General features: G+C 48.5%; 1 protein-coding gene across 1 annotated transcript in view; it reads right to left on the reverse strand.

The window, feature by feature from the left end:
- Nucleotides 1-20,536, reverse strand: part of esr2a (estrogen receptor 2a) — a 164,207-nt gene that overhangs the window by 103,575 nt on the left and 40,096 nt on the right. Inside the window, exon 3 of the mRNA XM_038821990.1 lies at nt 11,098-11,214. Coding sequence (XP_038677918.1) covers nt 11,098-11,214 — 117 coding nt within the window. The remainder of the gene's footprint in view (nt 1-11,097; nt 11,215-20,536) is intronic.

Raw genomic sequence — 20,536 nt, forward strand, 5'->3', positions numbered from 1 at the left:
TGCAATTGATAGTGTATCAATTTATTACCGTGAGATTTTCCGCATCATGGACATCAGAATAAAACCCGATCGCTTGCAGCTATATCCGCAATCGGCAAACACCAGAAAAGACTTTAATCACTGGCTGGCTTGCTTCGAGGCCTACATCACCTCAGAGGACCCCGCACCGTCGTAAGCTCAGAAAATTCAACCCCTCTACTCAAGGTTGAGCTCCAGCGTGTTCCCGCTGATACAGGACGCGCCGAACTACGCACGCGCCATGGAACTTCTCAAAGAAAATTATGTCCAGTCGACGAACACTCTGTTTGCGAGGCATGTACTTGCCACTCGCGTCCAGCTACCGGGTGAGTCGATTGAAGACTTCTGGCGGGCCCTTATCCGTCTAGTACGGGACTGCGAGTGCCAGGCCGTCACGGCCACGGAACATTCCAATCTCCTCATGCGTGATGCATTTGTGACGGGAATTGCATCGGACCCCATCCGGCAATGACTGCTGGAAGGGGCCGCGCTCGACCTAACGGCGACAAAGACTTTAGCGCTCTCCATGACGGTCGCTTCGCGTAATGTACAGTCCTACTCCGCTCGCCGCACGGCCCACCCATCCTACCCCTCGTGGACCCTGCAACCGACCCCCCGACTGGGGCCGCTTCCGCGCAGTGAGCCTGCGCTGCCCACCACACCGCGCACTCTGGGGGGTCCCTGCTGCTACTTCTGTGGCCAACAGAAGCACTCCCGCCAGCGCTGCCCTGCCCGCACCGCGATCTGTAAATCCTGTGGCAGGAAAGGCCATTTTGCAGCCATGTGTCAGGACCGCGCAGTTGCCGCTATCGCGCCCGACCTCTCCCCCTTTCCTCAGCCGATCGCACAATGGGCCCTGCCGTCCTCTGCTCCCGGGGCCACGTGCGGCCAGTGGGCGCCGCCATCTTCTCCCCCCAGGTCCACGTGCGGCCCGTGGGTGCCGCCATCTTGCCCCGCCCCACAACGTGCGCTGCATGGGCTCCGCCATCTTCTCCCCACAGGTACTTCGGACACCGCAATTTTGTCCTCCCCTCGAGACTGGACCACGGGACCCGGGTCGCTGCCGCTCCTCGTCGGACTCCTCGGACAATCGCCCGCTACTCGCCTCCATGACGCTCGAACAATCCCGTCCTCACAACCTGGCTACCGCTTCAACAACGGTGCTCATCAACGGCCACGCGACCTACTGCCTACTTGACTCCGGGAGCACTGATAGCTTCATCCATCCGGACACGGTAAGGCGCTGCTCCCTCGCGGTCCATCCCGCCAACCAGCGGATCTCCCTGGCCTCCGGATCCCACTCTGTCCCGATCCGGGGTTTCTGTCTGGTCAGACTCACAGTACAAGGCGTTGAGTTCAACCGTTTCCGCCTGTACGTTCTCCCAAACCTGGATTTCCAATGTAACCTCCAGAGCCTCACCCTCAAATTCGGCGGACCCTGACCCCCACTCACCGTTTGTGGCCTCATGACCCTCAAGGTCGAGCCTCCCTCCCTCTTTGCCAATCTGACTGCAGATTGCAAGCCCGTCGCCACCAGGAGCAGACGGTACAGCACCCAGGACAAGGCCTTCATCAGGTCCGAGGTCCAGTGGCTGCTTCAGGAGGGTATCATCGAGGCCAGCAACAGCCCCTGGAGAGCCCAGGTGGTGGTGATTAAAACTGGGGAGAAACACAGAATGGTCGTGGACTACAGCCAGACCATCAACCGGTACACGCAGCTCGACGCGTACCCCCTCCCCCGCATATCTGATATGGGCAGTCAGATTGCACAGTACCGGGTCTTCTCAACGATTGACCTGAAATCCACCGACCACCAGCTCCCCATCCGCAAATCAGACCGTCCATACACTGCCTTCGAGGCGGACAGTCACCTCTATCAATTCCTTAGGGTTCCCTTCGGCATCACTAACGGGGTCTCGGTATTTCAAAGAGAAATGGACCGAATGGTTGACCGGTACGGACTACGGGCCACGTTTCCGTACTTAGACAATGTCATCATCTGCGGCCACGACCAGCAGGACCATGACGCCAACCTTGCCAAATTTCTCCACACCGCATCTCTCCTCAACCTCACTTATAACAAGGAGAAGTGCGTATTCAGCACAGACCGCTTAGCCATCCTTGGCTACGTAGTCCAAAACGGACTCCTGGGGCCCGACCCCGACCGCATGCGCCCCCTCCTGGAGCTCCCCCTCCCCCACTGCCCCAAGGCTCTCAAACGATGCCTGGGGTTCTTTTCTTACTACGACCAGTGGGTCCCACAATACATGGACAAGGCCTGCCCACTGATCCAGTCCACTCACTTTCCCCTCATGGCCGAGGCACAACAGGCCTTCGCCCGTATCCGCCCAGACATAGCCAGGGCGGGGATGCACGCAGTAGACAAGACACTGCCTTTCCAAGTAGAGAGCGACGCTTCAGATGTCGCCCTTGTCGCCACTCTAAACCAGGCAGGCAGACCCATGGCATTCTTTTCCCGCACCCTCCATGCCTCCGAAATTCGACATTCGTCTGTTGAAAAGGAGGCCCAGGCAATCATTGAGGCGGCGTGGCACTGGAGGCATTACCTGGCCAGCAGGAGATTCACCGTCCTCACTGACCAACGGTCGGTAGCCTTCATGTTCAACAACACGCAGCGGGGCAAGATCAAAAACAATAAAATCTTGCGGTGGAGAATCGAGCTCTCCACCTATAATTACGAGATCTTGTATCGCCCCAGCAAGCTCAACGTGCCCCCAGACGCCCTCTCCCGAGGTACATGTGCCAGCGCACAAGCAGCCGAGCTCTGTGCCTTGCACGACAGCCTTTGCCATCCGGGGGTCACTCGCTTGTACCATCTGATCAAAGCTCACAATCTGCCCTACTCCCACGAGGAAGTACGGACAGTCACCAGAGACTGCCAGGTCTGTGCGGAGTGCAAGCCGCACTTCTACCGGCCAGACCGCGCGCGTCTGGTGAAAGCGTCCCGCCCCTTTGAACGCCTCAGCGTGGATTTCAAAGGGCCCCTCCCCTCCACCGACCGCAACACCTACATCCTTAGTGTGGTCGATGAATTCTCTAGGTTCCCCTTCGCCATCCCATGCCGGATATGACGTCTGCCACCGTCATCAAGGCCCTCGATTCCATATTCGCTCTGTTCGGTTTCCCCGACTACATCCACAGTGACAGGAGATTCCCCCCCCCCCCCCCTCCCCCCACCAAGTCGTTCCACAATCTACAAGGCACAAGTCAAGATTTTGTTGTGCACATCCACAGATCGCTGAAGGTGGCAGGACAGGTAGAGGAGATAGTTAAGAATGGAATCTTTTCCTTTATTAGCCGAGCCATGGAATATATGATGCTGGGAGGTTGTGCTGGAACTGTATTAAATATTAGTTAGGCCACATGCAAACTATTGTATGTAGTTCTGACCACCTCATATTAGGAAAGATGAGATCATGCTAGAGAGGGTGAAGAGATTTATGAGGATATTGTGAGGAATAAAAAATGTTAACTATGAGGAAAGATTGGACAGTCTGTGGTTGTTTACATTGGAACTGAGGAAGTTGGCAGGAGATTTAATTGAGGTGTAGGAAGTTATGAGGGGCCCGGAAGGAGTGGATTGGAAGGACCTATTTCCATCAGCAGAGAGGTTAATAGCCAGCGGGCAAACGTTTAAAGTCATTGATAGAAAGATTAAAGGGGAGTTGAGAAATATTTTTCACCCAGACAGCAGTGGGAGTTTGTAGCTCTCTGTCTGAAGGATGGTACAGGCTGCAAACCTCATCACATTTCTTTTCAAAAATTGGCCGTCTTGAAGAACTGAAACCTACAAGTCTACAGACCAGGAACTGGAACGTGCGAGTAGGTGACACAGCTCGTATTTGGCTGGCACAGACACGGTGGGCTGAAAGGCCTCCATCTACAAATGGGGCTTCTAGATTTCCAATGTGATGTATAACTGGGATTGGGAGGGTAGGATGTCATATTAATTATAGTCTGTTTTGTCCTATTACCTCTGCATTGCAAGGATTATCTTGCAAATGAATGTGACATTTACATCATTAAAAGAGAACATCAGCTCTAACCAAACCCGAAGCTGACCACGCTAGAATGATAGAGCACTTCACCGGATACCTGATTTAGTATCCCTGTCCTGGGAGAGTTTGATGGGGACAATGTAGAGGGAGCTTTACTCTGTATCTAACCCCGTGCTGTACCTGTCCTGGGAGAGTTTGATGGGGACAGTGTAGAGGGAGCTTTACTCTGTATCTAACCCCGTGCCGTACCTGTCCTGGGAATGTTTGATGGGGACAGTGTAGAGGGAACTTTACTCTGTATCTAACCCCGTGCTGTACCTGTCCTGAGAGTGTTTTTTAAAAATAGAATTTACAGTGCAGAAGGAGGCCATTCAGCCCATCGAGTCTGCACCGGCTCTTGGAAAAAGCACCCTACCCAAGGTCAACACCTCCACCCTATCCCCATAACCCAGTAACCCCACCCAACACTAAGGGAAATTCTGGACACTAAGGGCAATTTAGCATGGCAAATTCACCTAACCTGCACATCTTTGGATTGTGGGAGGAAACCGGAGCACCCGGAGGAAACCCACGCACACACGGGGAGGATGTGCAGACTCCGCACAGATAGTGACACAAGCCGGAATCGAACCTGGGACCCTGGAGCTGTGAAGCAATTATGCTATCCACAATGCTACCGTGCTGCCCTAAATCTAACTCCGTGCAGTACCTGTCCTGGGAATGTTTGATGGAGACAGTGTAGAGGGAGCTGTACTCTGTATCTAACCCCGTGCTGTACCTCTCCTGGGACTGTTTGATGGGGGCAGTGTAGAGGGAGCTTTACTCTGTATCTAACCCCGTGCTGTACCTGTCCTGGGAGTGTTTGATGGGGGCAGTGTAGAGGGAGCTTTACTCTGTATCAAACCCTGTGCTGTACCTGTCCTGGGAGTGCTTGATGGGGCAGCGTAGAGGGAGCTTCACTCTGTATCTAACCCCATGCCGTTCCTGGTCTGGGAATGTTTGATGGGAACAGTGTAGAGGGAGCTTTACTCTGTATCAAACCCCGTGCTGTACCTGTCCTGGGAGTGTCTGATGGGGACAGTGTAGAGGGAGCTTTACTCTGTATCTAACCCCGTGCTGTACCTGTCCTGGGAGTGTTTGATGGGGACAGTGTAGAGGGAGCTTTACTCTGTATCTAACCCCGTGCTGTACCTGTCCTGGGAGTGTTTGATGGGGATAGTGTAGAGGGAGCTTTACTCTGTATCTAACCCCGTGCTGTACCTGTCCTGACAATTCACCGCCTCCCAATAAATATTGCTGAGCTATTCGGTGCTGACAGAGTGAGATGGTTTTCAGTTTGAATTATGTCATGGAAGAATGTTGTTTTGTTCAAAGAAAATTTTGCAAATGCTCGCAAGGCTGGAAGTTAGATTTTGAGGCCGGTTAGTGGCTGGCCTCTAACTGAGACACAATCCATCTTTTGTGTGTCACTCACAGCTGAGAGGCTGAGCAGATGTTTATAAAAGGATATAACATCTGTTAAAATAACTTTATCCAACCCAAAGACCTGTGAAGTAAAGCAGTGAAGGAACTCTGTGAGTCTTTAACTTACTATGGGACCCAGATGAAGTGTGGGCAGCTGAGGAGATGGGCAATCAGCAGTACAGGAGGATGTTCTGGGAGCGTGACCAACAACCGATTGGTCCTTTGTTTAGTCTATAATGTAGTCAAGGAGTACAAGTCAACTCACTGGACTAACTAACAGGAGAAAAGTCCCACAGAGCTCCAGAAACAGATACAAAGGCAGGTGGCCAATAGTTTCCGAAAAGGATGGAGGCATCTTAGAATAGAGAGGTCGAGAGCTTTAGGAAGGAAATTCCAGAACTTAGGATCCAATATAATGCCAATGTTCCCGACACCAACCTTCTCCATTACGTCATCAGCACATTCAATTAGATTAGTCAAGTATCATCTGCCTTTCACTAATCTGTGCTGGCTCAGAAGATATCAGAGCAGAATTAGGCCATTTGGCCCATCGAGTCTGCTCCGCCATTCGCCGTGGCTGATCTCGTCCTGGCCTTAACTCCACCGTCCTGCCCATTCTCCATAACCCCTCAACCCATTACCAATTAAAAATCTGTCCAACTCGTCCGTAAATTTACTCACCGTCCCAGCATCTATCGCACTCTGGGGTAACCAATTCCACAGATTCGCAACCCTTTGGGATAACTAGTTTCTACTCAAATCTGTTTTAAATTTGCTACCTCTTATCCTGAGATTATGACCTCGCGTTCTAGAATGCTCCACGTCTACTTAATCCATAGCTTTTATCATCTTAGATACATCAATTAGATCTCCCCTCATTCTTCTAAACTCGAGAGAGTATCGGCCTAAACTGTTCAATCTCTCCTCATACGACAAACCCTTACCTCTGGAATCAATCTAGTGAACCTCCTCTGAACTGCCTCCAAAGCCACTCCATCTTTCCTCAAATAAGGGGACTGAAACTGTGCCCAATACTCCAGGTGCGGTCTTACCAACGCCTTGTGTAGCTGCAACAACACTTCCTTACCTTTACATTCTATTCCTTTAGCTATAAATGCTCTTTTTAAAGAACTCAATCTCTCCCATCACTGATGTTAACTCTAGCCTGCAGTTACTAGGACAGGCCTTCTACCCTTTCTTGAATAAAAGTGTCACATCTGCCACTGTCCAATCCTCTGGCACCTTCCCCTATATCCAGGGAAGATTAGAAGATAATGACAAACCCTTCTCACTTATTTCAATGACCTGTGATGGACGTTGTTGTGAGGTGTCAGATGTAGTTCAGTCGGTTTTATTAAGGTTTCCTTAGTCTCGGGTAGTTCAACGGTAAATATTTATTAAGTACTAAACGTCCAAGCTAGGAGCTGTCTCCATGCTTGCTTCTACACACCGCTCTGTCCAACATGAGGGGAGGTGGTAGTGTTGTGGTATCTTCAATGGACTAGTAATCCAGAAATTGGGGGAAACGCTCTGGGGGCCCGGGGTTCCAATCCCACCACGGCAGATGGTGAAATTTTAATTCAATAAAAATCTGGAATTAAAAGTCCAATGATGACCATGAAACCATTGTCGATTGTCGTAAAAACCCATCTGGTTCACTAATGTCCTTTAGGGAGGGAATCTGCCGTCTCTACCCTGTCTGGCCTGCATGGGACTCCAGACCCACAGCAATGATCCACAGCTCTTCACTGCCCCCTCAAGGGCAATTAGAGATGGGCAATAAATGCTGGCCGAGCCAGCATTGCACACATCCCACGAGAAGAATTTTAAAAACACTGATCCCTCGCTGCAAGTCATGTGTCTTTTATCCAATGGGCCCTTATACTACACCGAGTCAGCATCACCACTCTTTCAATTTTCACCTTTTCAATCCCTCCATCACTTCCACTTTTATCAATATTTTTTCAGCATTCTCTTCCTAGTAAACACTGACACAAAGAACTCATTACACATTCTCGCCTTGCCTGGCACGTCTGAGCACATATCACACTCTTTGTCCCGAACAATCACGACACCGCCTCTTACTGCCTGCTTACTATTTGCATGCAGATAACTTTTGGATGGCCTTTTATGCTTTGTGTCATTCTATTCCTGTACCCTCTCTCTCTTTGTCAGATTTATGTTCCTCCTCACTCCTCCTGACATGCATTATATCATACTCTACCTCAACTCAATATCCAAAGAGCCGTGACTTTGGTTCCTCTACCTTTCCTTCTCATGGGAATGTATCTAGCCCTTACCTCAAACATCATCTCCTTCAATATATTTTATTGCTTGGTTCCAGATTTTTCCTCTTAATCGTTGGTTCCATTTTACCACGACCAGATCCCCTCTTACCCCATTGGAATTTGACCATGACTAGATTCCCTCTTACCCCATTGGAAACCTGTGTGGAATATAAGGAAAGTAGGAAGGAACTTAAGCAAGGCGTCAGGAGGGCTAAAAGGGGTCACAAAAAGGCATTGGCAAATAGGGTTAAGGAAAATCCCAAGGCTTTTTACACGTACGTAAAAAGCAAGAGGGTAGCCAGGGAAAGGGTTGGCCCACTGAAGGACAGGGGAGGGAATCTATGTGTGGAGCCAGAGGAAATGGGCGATGTACTAAATGAATACTTTGCATCAGTATTCACCAAAGAGAAGGAATTGGTGGATGTTGAGTCTGGAGAAGGGTGTGTAGATAGCCTGGGTCACATTGAGATCCACAAAGACGAGGTGTTGGGCGTCTTGAAAAATATTATGGTAGATAAGTCCCCAGGGCCTGATGGGATCTACCCCAGAATACTGAAGGAGGCTAGAGAGGAAATTGCTGAGGCCGTGACAGAAATCTTTGGATCCTCACTGTCTTCAGGTGATGTCCCAGAGAACTCGAGAATAGCCAATGTTGTTCCTTTGTTTAAGAAGGGTAGCAAGGATAATCCAGGGAACTACAGGTCAGTGAGCCTTACGTCAGTGGTAGGGAAATTACTGGAGGGAATTCTTCGAGACAGGATCTACTCCCATTTGGAAGCGAATGGACGTATTAGCGAGAGGCAGGATGGTTTTGTGAAGGGGAGGTGGTGTCTCACTAACTTGATAGAGTTTTTCGAGGAAGTCACAAAGATGATTGATGCAGGTAGGGCAGTGGATGTTGTCTATATGTACTTCAGTAAGGCCTTTGACAAGGTCCCTCATGGCAGATTGGTACAAAAGGTGGAGTCACACGGGGTCAGAGGTGAGCTGGCAAGGTGGATACAGAACTGACTAGGTCATAGAAGGCAGAGAGTAGCAATGGAAGGGTGCTTTTCTGATTGGAGGGCTGTGACTAGTGGTGTTCCGCAGGGATCAGTGCTGGGACCTTTGCTGTTTGTAGTATATATAAATGATTTGGAGGAAAATGTAACTGGTCTGATTAGTAAGTTTGCAGATGACATAAAGGTAGGTGGAATTGCGGATAGCGATGGGGACTGTCAGAGGATACAGCAGGATTTAGATTGTTTGGAGACTTGGGCGGAGAGATGGCAGATGGAGTTCAATCCGGACAAATGTGAGGAATTTGACCATGACTAGTTTCACTCTTACCCCATTGGAATTTGGCTATGACTAGATCCCCTCTTCCCCCATTGGAGTTTGGCCATGACTAGATCCCCTCATACCCCATTGGAATTTGGCTATGACTAGATCCCCTCTTACCCCATTGGAATTTTACCATGACTAGATTCCCTCTTACCCAATTGGAATTTTACCATAACTAGATCCCCTATTACCCAATTGGAATTTTACAATGACTAGATTCCCTCTTACCCAATTGGAATTTTACCATGACTAGATCCCCTCTTACCCCATTGGAATTTGGCCATGACTAGATCCCCTCTTACCCCATTGGAAGTTTACCCTGTCTAGATCCCCTCTTACCCAATTTGAATTTTACCATGACTAGATTCCCTCTTACCCTATTGGAATGTGGCTATGACTAGATCCCCTCTTGCACCATTGGAATTTTACCCTGCCTAGATCCCCTCTTACCCCATTGGAAGTTTACCATGACTAGATCCCCTCTTACCCCATTGAAATTTGGCCATGACTAGATCCCCTCTTACCCCATTGGAAGTTTACCATGGCTAGATCCCCTCTTACCCCATTGAAATTTGGCCATGACTAGATCCCCTCTTACCCCATTGCAATTTGGCCATGACTAGATCCCCTCTTACCCAATTGGAATTTGGCCATGTCTAGATCCCCTCTTACCCCATTGGAATTTGGCCATGACTAGATCCCCTCTTACCCCATTGGAATTTGGCCATGTCTAGATCCCCTCTTACCCCACTGGAATGAGCTGTTTTTGCATTCTGATGTTTTATATTAGATTGCTCCTTGCTCTTCTCCATTACTAATCTAAATCTTATTCTCACTCTTACCCACTTATTCCCACGCAGACATCTGGTCTACCTGGCTCACCTCATTCCCAGTACCAAACAGAGTAATGTCTCCTTCCCAATTGGACGGAAAACGTACTCATCAAGGGAATTCTCCCAAACACGGGTCCGGAAACTCTTCTCCCTCCTCAGCTTTAACTCTCACATTATCCCAATTTATTTATAGATATATATTCATCAAGCCTCCTCCAAATTTGCTACTTTTGTAAGAAAGATGCCGCAATCTGTTTCCCGGTGGTTAGAAATTTCCAGTTCTACCACAATCTTTTTTTCCACTTTTGTCAATTCTTAATGCCCTTTCCCCTTAACAATCCGCATCCCGCCCCACAAACATGGCGGCCCACCCCCTCCCACCCAGCTCCCCATTCCCCACCCCCCTCCAACCCCCTCCCCCACCATCCCACCCCCACCTCCCCATCCCCCACCCATTCCTTCCCCCACCCCCCCTCCAGCCCTCTCCCACCCCATCCTCCCACCTACCCCACCTTCCCATCTCCCACACGCTCCACCCCCCCGCCCCATCCCCCACCCGCTCCACCCCCCGCCCATCCCCCACCCGCACCACCACCCCCGCCCATCCCTCACCATCCCACCCCCACCTCCCACCATCCCCCACCCACCTCCCCATCCCCCACCCACCCCATTCTCCTCCTACCTCACCCCCACTTCCCCATATAATATAATGATAATAATCATTACTTATTGTCACAAGTAGGCTTCAAATGAAGTTACTGTGAAAAGCCCCTAGTCGCCACATTCCGGCGCCTGTTCGGGGAGGCTGGTAGGGGAATTGAACCCGTGCTGCTGGCCTTGTTCTGCATTACTAGCCAGCTGTTTAGTCCACTGTGCTAAACCAGCCCCTAAACCATCCCCCACCCGCTCCACACCGCACCCTCCCCACCCACGCCCATCCCCCACCCGCTCTACCCCCCACCTCCCATCCTCCACCCTCCCCATACCCATCTTCCCATCCCCCACCCTCCATCCTCCCCATACCCATCTTCCCATCCCACACCAAGCCGCACCATCGCTCATCCATCTCATTCCTTACCCGCCCATTCCTCACTGCCGTCCCCCCCCCCCCCCCCCGCTGATTTTCTTTGGTTTAATGATTGATGGACTCACCAGATTTCATCATCCCAACTTCGTAACACTTGCGGAGTCGGCAGGCCTGACAGCTTTTCCGTCTGTTCTTGTCTATCGTGCACTGGTTTGTTGCCGGGCAGATGTAGGCGTTGTGTCCTGAAACAAGTCACCCAGTCTAATCAGTGGCAGAAGGAAGTATTTGCATTCACATAGCACCTCTCGCCATGCCTCAACGGCAAACCAGGAGCTAATTTGTCTAAAGAGTTGTTGTTCTGGTAATGCGGGGAATGGGGTAGCTGGCGTACACACAGCAAGATCCCACAGCGTTGCGGAAAGAGGGCGGCACAGTGGTAATGTCACTGGACTGGCAATCCAGAGGCCCAGGCTGACGCTCTGGAGGTTCGACTCCCACCACAACAGCTGGTGGAAATTAAATTCAATTAATTAATAAGTTTGCTTAATTAGCAAAAAAAATCCTGGAACTGAAAGCTCGTCTCAGTAACAGCGACCACAAAACTGTCATTGATTATTTTAAAAACCCATCTGGTTGGCAAATGTCCTTTTGGGGATGACGTCCTTCCCCGGTCTGGCCTGCAGGTTACTCCAGACCCACAGCTATGTAGTTGGGCTCTGATTTGCCCTCTGACACGGCCCAGCAAACCATTCAGTTTAGGGGTAAATAGGGATGGGCAGCCAATGGTGGCCCAGCCCAGCCCCGCGACGCCCACATCCCTCGACGGATGTAACAAAAAGAGCGGACAATATATTTCAGCGAGCGAGATTCGAGCAAGGCTGCATCTTGACATTACAGAATGGAAAAGAGTAAGTGAGCTTGTCCACATGCTGAGGCTTATTCACTCATTGGTGAATAAAGTGCTTGGATAAGAAAGGATTGACAGGGATTTGGGGGAAATGGGCAGGAGAGTGGGACTAACTGCACTGCTGTGTGTAAAGGCCGGTACGAGCTTGATGGGTTGAATGGCCTCCCTCAGGCTGTCCCGTGCTGTTGCTATGTAACAATGCGGCTGTCTGGAATGCATTAAATCCAGTTGTCTCCTTTTTGGAACATTTCTTTATCAACCCCTTCCTGTAATAAATCTCTATCTCCACATGTGAACCACAAAATGTCCCAATATTAACAGATTCTTGTCAGGATGGCTGGAATTTTACCTAGTTCCCCCCTTGGTGGGCTCGAAGGCGAAGCGGGGAGGGGGGTGGGGCAGCAGTAAAGTCACGGGGAAGCAGACTGGGGGGTGAGGGGTGGGGGGGGGCGCTTCTTGACGCGCTCCCCTTTGACGGGGCAGTTTACCAGCACGGGACTGATTGTGGATCCTCTGCCTGAGGTGGGCGATGGATTAGCATAACTCAAGACCAATTGAGCACCATTTGCAGGGGCCCCCTTTGGCAATGGCAAAGAACCTCACCCTCTGTCCCCCATTCCCTCCTCCTCACAGGGACGCCTCCAGCTTAACGGGGGCGGCCTCTCCACTGAACGTGGGTTTGGCCATCAGAGTCAGGAATTTTCATGCTCCAGAGGCGAGGGGGATGTGCAGGAAAGGCTGCCTCAGCCACCCCAATCATCTCTGCCCAGAGTTCCCCCTCCAACCCTCAGCACCTGGAATGTTTTCAATATTACCTCACTCAACTCCTGAGGGTTTGCTCCCTCACTCAACTCCTGAGGGTTTGCTCCCTCACTCAACTCCTGAGGGTCTGCTCCATCACTCAACTCTTGTGGGTCTCCTCCATCACTCAACTCTTGAGGGTCCCCTCCCTCACTCAACTCCTGGGATCTCCTCGCTCACTCATCCCCTCGGGTTCTAGATGTGGGATAAAGACCGAGAAGCTCCCTCTAGCGGCAAGTGCGGGCGTGAGATCCATTTCCCGCCAGGATTCAAGCCCCGGGTGAAATTCAGGCCAAGGACATTCCTAGATTTGGTCACTTGGTGGCACCGTTACCAACCTTCACCAAGAAAACGCTCAAAATATTTCCTGAAAATCTTTCCTCAGGCAAATTCCTTCTTTGTAACTAAAACTCCTCGTGTTCAAAATGAGCGGTGAGGTATTATTTTCCATTTTCTGACTACAAATTTCCTGACATCATTAAATGTCCATATGCCCACACCTAGTCGTCTATTGAAGCTTTTTATTCAACACTTAAAGAAAATAATTTCTCAAAAGCCTTGACATCCACTTGACAAATGTTAACACCAATGGTCAAATCTATAAGACACACTCTGAACCTGGGTAACATACTGACTATGGCCCAAAATCAATCAGACAGCTGTATCGAAGAATACATTTCAATATCTATTTGAAATAAAAAGGTTTCCCAGACTAATACCAGGATTAGACGGGTTGTTTTATGAGGAAAGGTTGGACAGGTTATTCCTGAATGCACTGGAGTTTAGAAGAGTGAGTGGGAACTTGATTGAAACATACAAGATCCTGAGGGGTTTGTGGAGAGGATGTTTCCTCTTGTGGGAGAATCTGGAACTCGGGGGTCACCGTGTAAAAAGGGGTCACCCATTTAAACAGGACATGAGGCAAAGGGCGCGATTCTCCCAGAGAGGGAGAAATCGTAAGGCTGGTGTCAAATCCGAGCGGGTTTGACGCCAGCCTCCCCCTCCCCGACCGGGAACCGATTCTGGTCCCCGGTCGGGGCTAGTATGCCGCCGCCATAAACTCCGGCATCGCGGGCTTAACGAATTTCGTTAAGCCCGCTTGCCAGAGTTTGCGCCGGCTGACGCGTCACATGACGTCAGCCGCGCATGCGCGGATTGGAAGACTCCAACCCGCGCATGCGCGGATGACGTCATCGCGCATTTGCGCGAAACCCGCGCATGTGTGGGCCGGGATGCCCCTCAGCCGCCCCGCAAAGTGATACAGCGGGGCGGCGGAAGGACAAAGAGTGCGTGGGTATTGGACCCGCTGCCCGCGATCGGTGGGCACCGATCGCGGGCCCATGGCACCCTTGGCACGGCCGTGGTACTGCCGTGCCAATCGGTGCCATGGTTTTAAAAATCGGCACTTTACGGCCGTTTTTACGAACGGCCAGACCAGGTGTGTTTGCCGTTCGTAAAAACGGCCGTAAAGGGCTTGGTATTCGGCCCATCGGCCAGCTGAGAATCGCTGCTGGCCGTAAAAAAATGGCGGCAGCGATTCGTATCGGGAGTCGGGCGTGGGGGGGGGCGGGGGGGGGGGGAGAGAATAGTGGGAGGGCGTCAAACTAGCGTGGCCGTAAAATTTTACGAACCCCGCTATTCTCCGCACCGTCGTGAGTGCGGAGAATTGCGCCCAAAGTGTTTTCTCTCAGAGGTTCGAGATTCTCTGGAACTCTCTTCCTCAGAAGGCAGTGGAAGCAGATGAAGGCAGAGATGGACAGATTCTTAATTAACGAGGGGGTGAAAGGTTATCGGGTGAAAGGTTATCAGGGGTCGGCAGGAACGTGGGGTTGAGGTTACAATCGGATCATCAACGATCTTACTGAATGGCGGAGCAGGTTGGAGGGGCCGAATGGCCAACTCCTGCTGTGGATCTGTAGGTTTGTGTGTTCTCGGAGTAGGGGGCGATGTTGGCAGTTTGGGCATTTATTAGTTTCCCCGCTGGAGGTTGGTTGGTGGAAAATTCCTCTTCAGCTGCTGCAGTTTACCTGCTGCTAGAGGTTGGTGTTGGGCTGGGATGGGTTCGGACAAGTGAGGGGAGCCCAACAAACGTGCCCTCGCTGGAGAAAGAATCTGTGCCGATGGGCGGCACAGTGGTTAGCACTACTGCCTCACATCTCCAGGGTCCCAGGTTCGATTATTTGATTTGATTTAATTTATTATTGTCACATGTATTAGTATACAGTGAAAAGTATTGTTTCTTGCATGCTGTACAAACAATGCATACCGTACATAGGGAAGGAAGGAGAGACTGCAGAATATAATGTTACAGTTATAGCAAGGTGTGGAGAAAAGATCAACTTAACACGAGGTAGGTCCATTCAAAAGTCTGATGGCAGCAGGGAAGAAGCCGTTCTTCAGTCGGTTGGTACGTGACCTCAAACTTTGGTCTCTTTTTCCTGACGGAAGAAGGTGGAAGAGAGTATGTCCGGGGTGCGTGGGGTCCTTAATTATGCTGGCTGCCTTTCTGAGGCAGCGGGAATTATAGACAGAGTCAATGGATGGGAGGCTGGTTTGCGTGATGGACTGGGCTACATTCATGACCTTTTGTAATTTCCTGTGCTCTTGGGCAGAGCAGGCTCCATAGCAAGCTGTGATACAACCAGAAAGAATGCTTTCTATGGTGCATCTGGAGAAGTTGGTGAGGGTTGTAGCTGACATGCCAAATTTCCTTTGTCTAACGAGAATGTAGAGTCCTTGGTGGGCTTTCTTAACTATAGTGTCAGCATGGGGGGAACCAAGACAGGCTGTTGGTGACCTGTACACCTAAAAACTTGAAGCTCTCGACCCTTTCTACTTCGTTCCCATTGATGTAGACAGGGGCATGTTCTCCACTACGCTTCCTAAATTCGATGACATTGTTTTGTTGCCATTGAGGGAGAGATTATTGTCGTCGCACCAGTTCACCAGATTCTCTATCTCATTCCTATACTTTGTCTCGTCATTGTTTGAAATCCGACCCACTATGGTGGTGTCATCAGCAAATTTGAAAATCAAGTTGGAGGGGAATTTGGCCACATAGTCATAGGGGTATAAGGAGTATAGTAGGGGGCTGAGGACACAGCCTTGTGGGGCACCGGTGTTGAGGATGATCGTGGAGGAGGTGTTGTTGCATATCTTTACTGATTGTGGCCTGTGGGTTAGAAAGTTCAGGATCCAGTCGCAGAGGGAGGAGCCGAGGCCAAGGCCACGGAGTTTGGAGATGAGATTCGTAGGAATGATGGTGTTGAAGGCTGAGCTGTAGTCGATAAATAGGAGTCTGACATAGGTGTCTTTGTTATCTAGGTGTTCCAGGGTTGAGTGCAGGGCCATGGAGATGGTGTCTGCTGTGGACCTGTTGTAGCGGTAGGCAAACTGTAGTGGATCAAGGCAATCCGGGAGGCTGGAGTTGATTCGTGCCTTGACTAACCTTTCGAAGCACTTCATGATGATGGATGTCAGAGGTACTGGACGATACTTATTAAGGCACGCTGCTTGACTTTTTGGTACAGGGATGACGGTCGTCTTCTTGCAGCAGATAGGGACCTCAGATTGTTGTAAAGAGAGGTTGAAGATGTCTGCGAATACCCCCGCCAGCTGATCCGCGCAAGACCTGAGTGCTTGTCCGGGTACCCCATCCGGGCCAGTGGCTTTCCGTGGGTTGACCTTCGAGAAGGTTGCTCTGACGTCTGCAATAGTGATCTCAGATACACGTTCATTTGCGGCTTCTGGGGTGGAGGGCTCGCTCTCGCTGACCTCTTGCTCAAAGCCAGCGGAGAATGCGTTGAGCTCATCAGGGAGGGGTGTGTTGGAGCCGACGATTTTACATGCCTTCATCTTGTAGCCCGTTATGTCTTGCAGACCTTGCCATAGATAGCGGGGATCCGTGTGGCTAGCCTGAGACGCGAGCTTGGTCCGGTACTGTCTTTTGACATCTTTGAATATCTGATTTCATCAGGACTGGCTTGTCTTTATCACTTATCTTTTGTCATCTGCCGCTTGAAGAACCAGAAGCCATGGTTTGAGATTGCTACCCTGGTAGTTTTCTCTCGAGACTCCCATTACTCTGGTGGACGCCACATTTCCTCAGATTCATCTCAGAATCCTAGAATCCCTACAGTGCAGAAGGAGGCCATTCAGCCCGTCGTGTCTGCACCAACCCTCTGATAGAGCACTTCACCCAAGCTCACTGACCCACCCTATCCTAATGATCCCTTAACCTAACCCACACATCTTTGTACACTAAGGGGTAATTTAGCACGGCCAATCCACCTAACCTGCACATCTTTGGACTGCGGGAGGAAACCGGATAATCACGCAGACACGGGGAGGAAATGTAATCTCCACACAGCCTTCAACGAATCCGTAAACCTTAATCTGAACTGACTCCATAGGTAGTGTCCAATCTATGTTGTGAATATATAACCAGCTTAGGGTTTCATTGTCAGTCGAATATTAAAGCATGCTGCTGTGCAGAGAGACCTGGGTGTGCTAGTGCATGAGTCACAGAAAGTTGGTTCACAGGTGCAACAGGTGATTAAGACGGCAAATGGAATTTTGTCCTTCATTGCTAGAGGATTGGAGTTTAAGACTAGGGAGGTTATGTTGCAATTGTATACGGTGTTAGTGAGGCCACACCTGGAGTACTGTGTTCAGTTTTGGTCTCCTTACCTGAGAAAGGACGTACTGGCACTGGAGGATGTGCAGAGGAGATTCACTAGGTTAATCCCAGATCTGAAGGGGCTGGATTACGAGGAGAGGTTGAGTAGACTGGGACTGTACTCGTTGGAATTTAGAAGGATGAGGGGGGATCTTATAGAAACATTTAAAATTATGAAGGGAATAGATAGGATAGATGCGGGCAGGTTGTTTCCACTGGCGGGTGAAAGCAGAACTAGGGGCCATAGCCTCAAATAAGGGGAAGTAGATTTAGGACTGAGTTTAGGAGGAACTTCTTCACCCAAAGGGTTGTGAATCTATGGAATTCCTTGCCCTAGAATTCACCAATTGCTGCATCACCGTCCCGGACAGCTTGCAGTTCAGGCGGCTCCGGGTGAAGGCACGGCCGTCTGTCCAGAGTTCAATATATATTCACTCAATGTGTAAAGACATACTGTTGTAAGACAGGCACTAAGATGATCGCAAATATCTTATAATAACGCACAACAACATAGCAGAAAGAGACAGAGGTCAACCGTAAAGTTGTGGCGCACATGCCTAGTGTCACTGGGTGTAACACTGTATATATTATATAATAACACACCGTGTGTCACTGGGTATAACGTTGTGTATATTATATAACACACCGTGTGTCATTGTGTATAACGCTGTATATATTATATAATAACACACCGTGTGTCACTGGGTATGACGCTGTGTATATTATATAATAACACACCGTGTGTCACTGGGTATAACGCTGTGTATATTATATAATAACGCACCGTGTGTCACTGGGTATGACGCTGTGTATATTATATAATAACACACCATGTGTCACTGGGTATAACGCTGTGTATATTATATAATAACACACCGTGTGTAACTGGGTATAACGCTGTATATATTATATAATAACACACCGTGTGTCACTGGGTATAACGCTGTATATATTATATAATAACACACCGTGTGTAACTGGGTATAACGCTGTATATATTATATAATAACACACCGTGTGTCACTGGGTATAACGCTGTATATATTATATAATAACACACCGTGTGTAACTGGGTATAACGCTGTGTATATTATATAATAACACACCGTGTGTCACTGGGTATAATGCTGTGTATATTATATAATAACACACCGTGTGTCACTGGGTATAACGCTGTGTATATTATATAATAACACACCGTGTGTCACTGGGTATAACGCTGTATATATTATATAATAACACACCGTGTGTCACTGGGTATAACGCTGTGTATATTATATAATAACACACCGTGTGTCACTGGGAATAACGCTGTATATATTATATAATAACACACCGTGTGTCACTGGGTATAACGCTGTGTATATTATATAATAACACACCGTGTGTCACTGGGTATAACGCTGTGTATATTATATAATAACACACCGTGTGTCACTGGGTATAACGCTGTGTATATTATATAATAACACCGTGTGTCACTGGGTATAACGCTGTGTATATTATATAATAACACACCGTGTGTCACTGGGTATAACGCTGTGTATATTATATAATAACACCGTGTGTCACTGGGTATAACGCTGTATATATTATATAATAACACACCGTGTGTCACTGGGTATAACGCTGTATATATTATATAATAACACACCGTGTGTCACTGGGTATAACGCTGTATATATTATATAATAACACACCGTGTCACTGGGTATAACGCTGTATATATTATATAATAACACACCGTGTCACTGGGTATAACGCTGTGTATATTATATAATAACACACCGTGTGTCACTGGGTATAACACTGTGTATATTATATAATAACACACCGTGCGTCACTGGGTATAACGCTGTGTATATTATATAATAACACACCGTGTGTCACTGGGTATAACGCTGTGTATATTATATAATAACACACCGTGTGTCAGTGGGTATAACGCTGTATATATTATATAATAACACACCGTGTGTCACTGGGTATAACGCTGTATATATTATATAATAACACACCGTGTGTCACTGGGTATAACGCTGTGTATATTATATAATAACACACCGTGTGTCACTGGGTATAACGCTGTGTATATTATATAATATCACACCGTGTGTCACTGGGTATAACGCTGTATATATTATATAATATCACACCGTGTGTCACTGGGTATAACGCTGTATATATTATATAATATCACACCGTGTGTCACTGGGTATAACGCTGTGTATATTATATAATAACACACCGTGTGTCACTGGGTATAACGCTGTGTATATTATATAATATCACACCGTGTGTCACTGGGTATAACGCTGTATATATTATATAATATCACACCGTGTGTCACTGGGTATAACGCTGTATATATTATATAATATCACACCGTGTGTCACTGGGTATAACTCTGTGTATATTATATAATAACACACCGTGTGTCACTGGGTATAACGCTGTGTATATTATATAATATCACACCGTGTGTCACTGGGTATAACGCTGTGTATATTATATAATATCACACCGTGTGTCACTGGGTATAACGCTGTATATATTATATAATATCACACCGTGTGTCACTGGGTATAACGCTGTATATATTATATAATAACACACCGTGTGTCACTGGGTATAACGCTGTGTATATTATATAATAACACACCGTGTGTCACTGGGTATAACGCTGTGTATATTATATAATAACACACCGTGTGTCACTGGGTATAACGCTGTGTATATTATATAATAACACACCGTGTGTCAGTGGGTATAACGCTGTATATATTATATAATAACACACTGTGTGTCACTGGGTATAACGCTGTGTATATTATATAATAACACACCGTGTGTCAGTGGGTATAACGCTGTATATATTATATAATAACACACCGTGTGTCACTGGGTATAACGCTGTGTATATTATATAATAACACACCGTGTGTCAGTGGGTATAACGCTGTATATATTATATAATAACACACCGTGTGTCACTGGGTATAACGCTGTATATATTATATAATAACACACCGTGTGTCACTGGGTATAACGCTGTATATATTATATAATAACACACCGTGTGTCACTGGGTATAACACTGTGTATATTATATAATAACACACCGTGTGTCACTGGGTATAACGCTGTATATATTATATAATAACACACCGTGCGTCAC

This window comes from Scyliorhinus canicula, chromosome 2 (assembly GCF_902713615.1).
Source record: "Scyliorhinus canicula chromosome 2, sScyCan1.1, whole genome shotgun sequence".
NCBI lineage: Eukaryota > Metazoa > Chordata > Chondrichthyes > Carcharhiniformes > Scyliorhinidae > Scyliorhinus > Scyliorhinus canicula.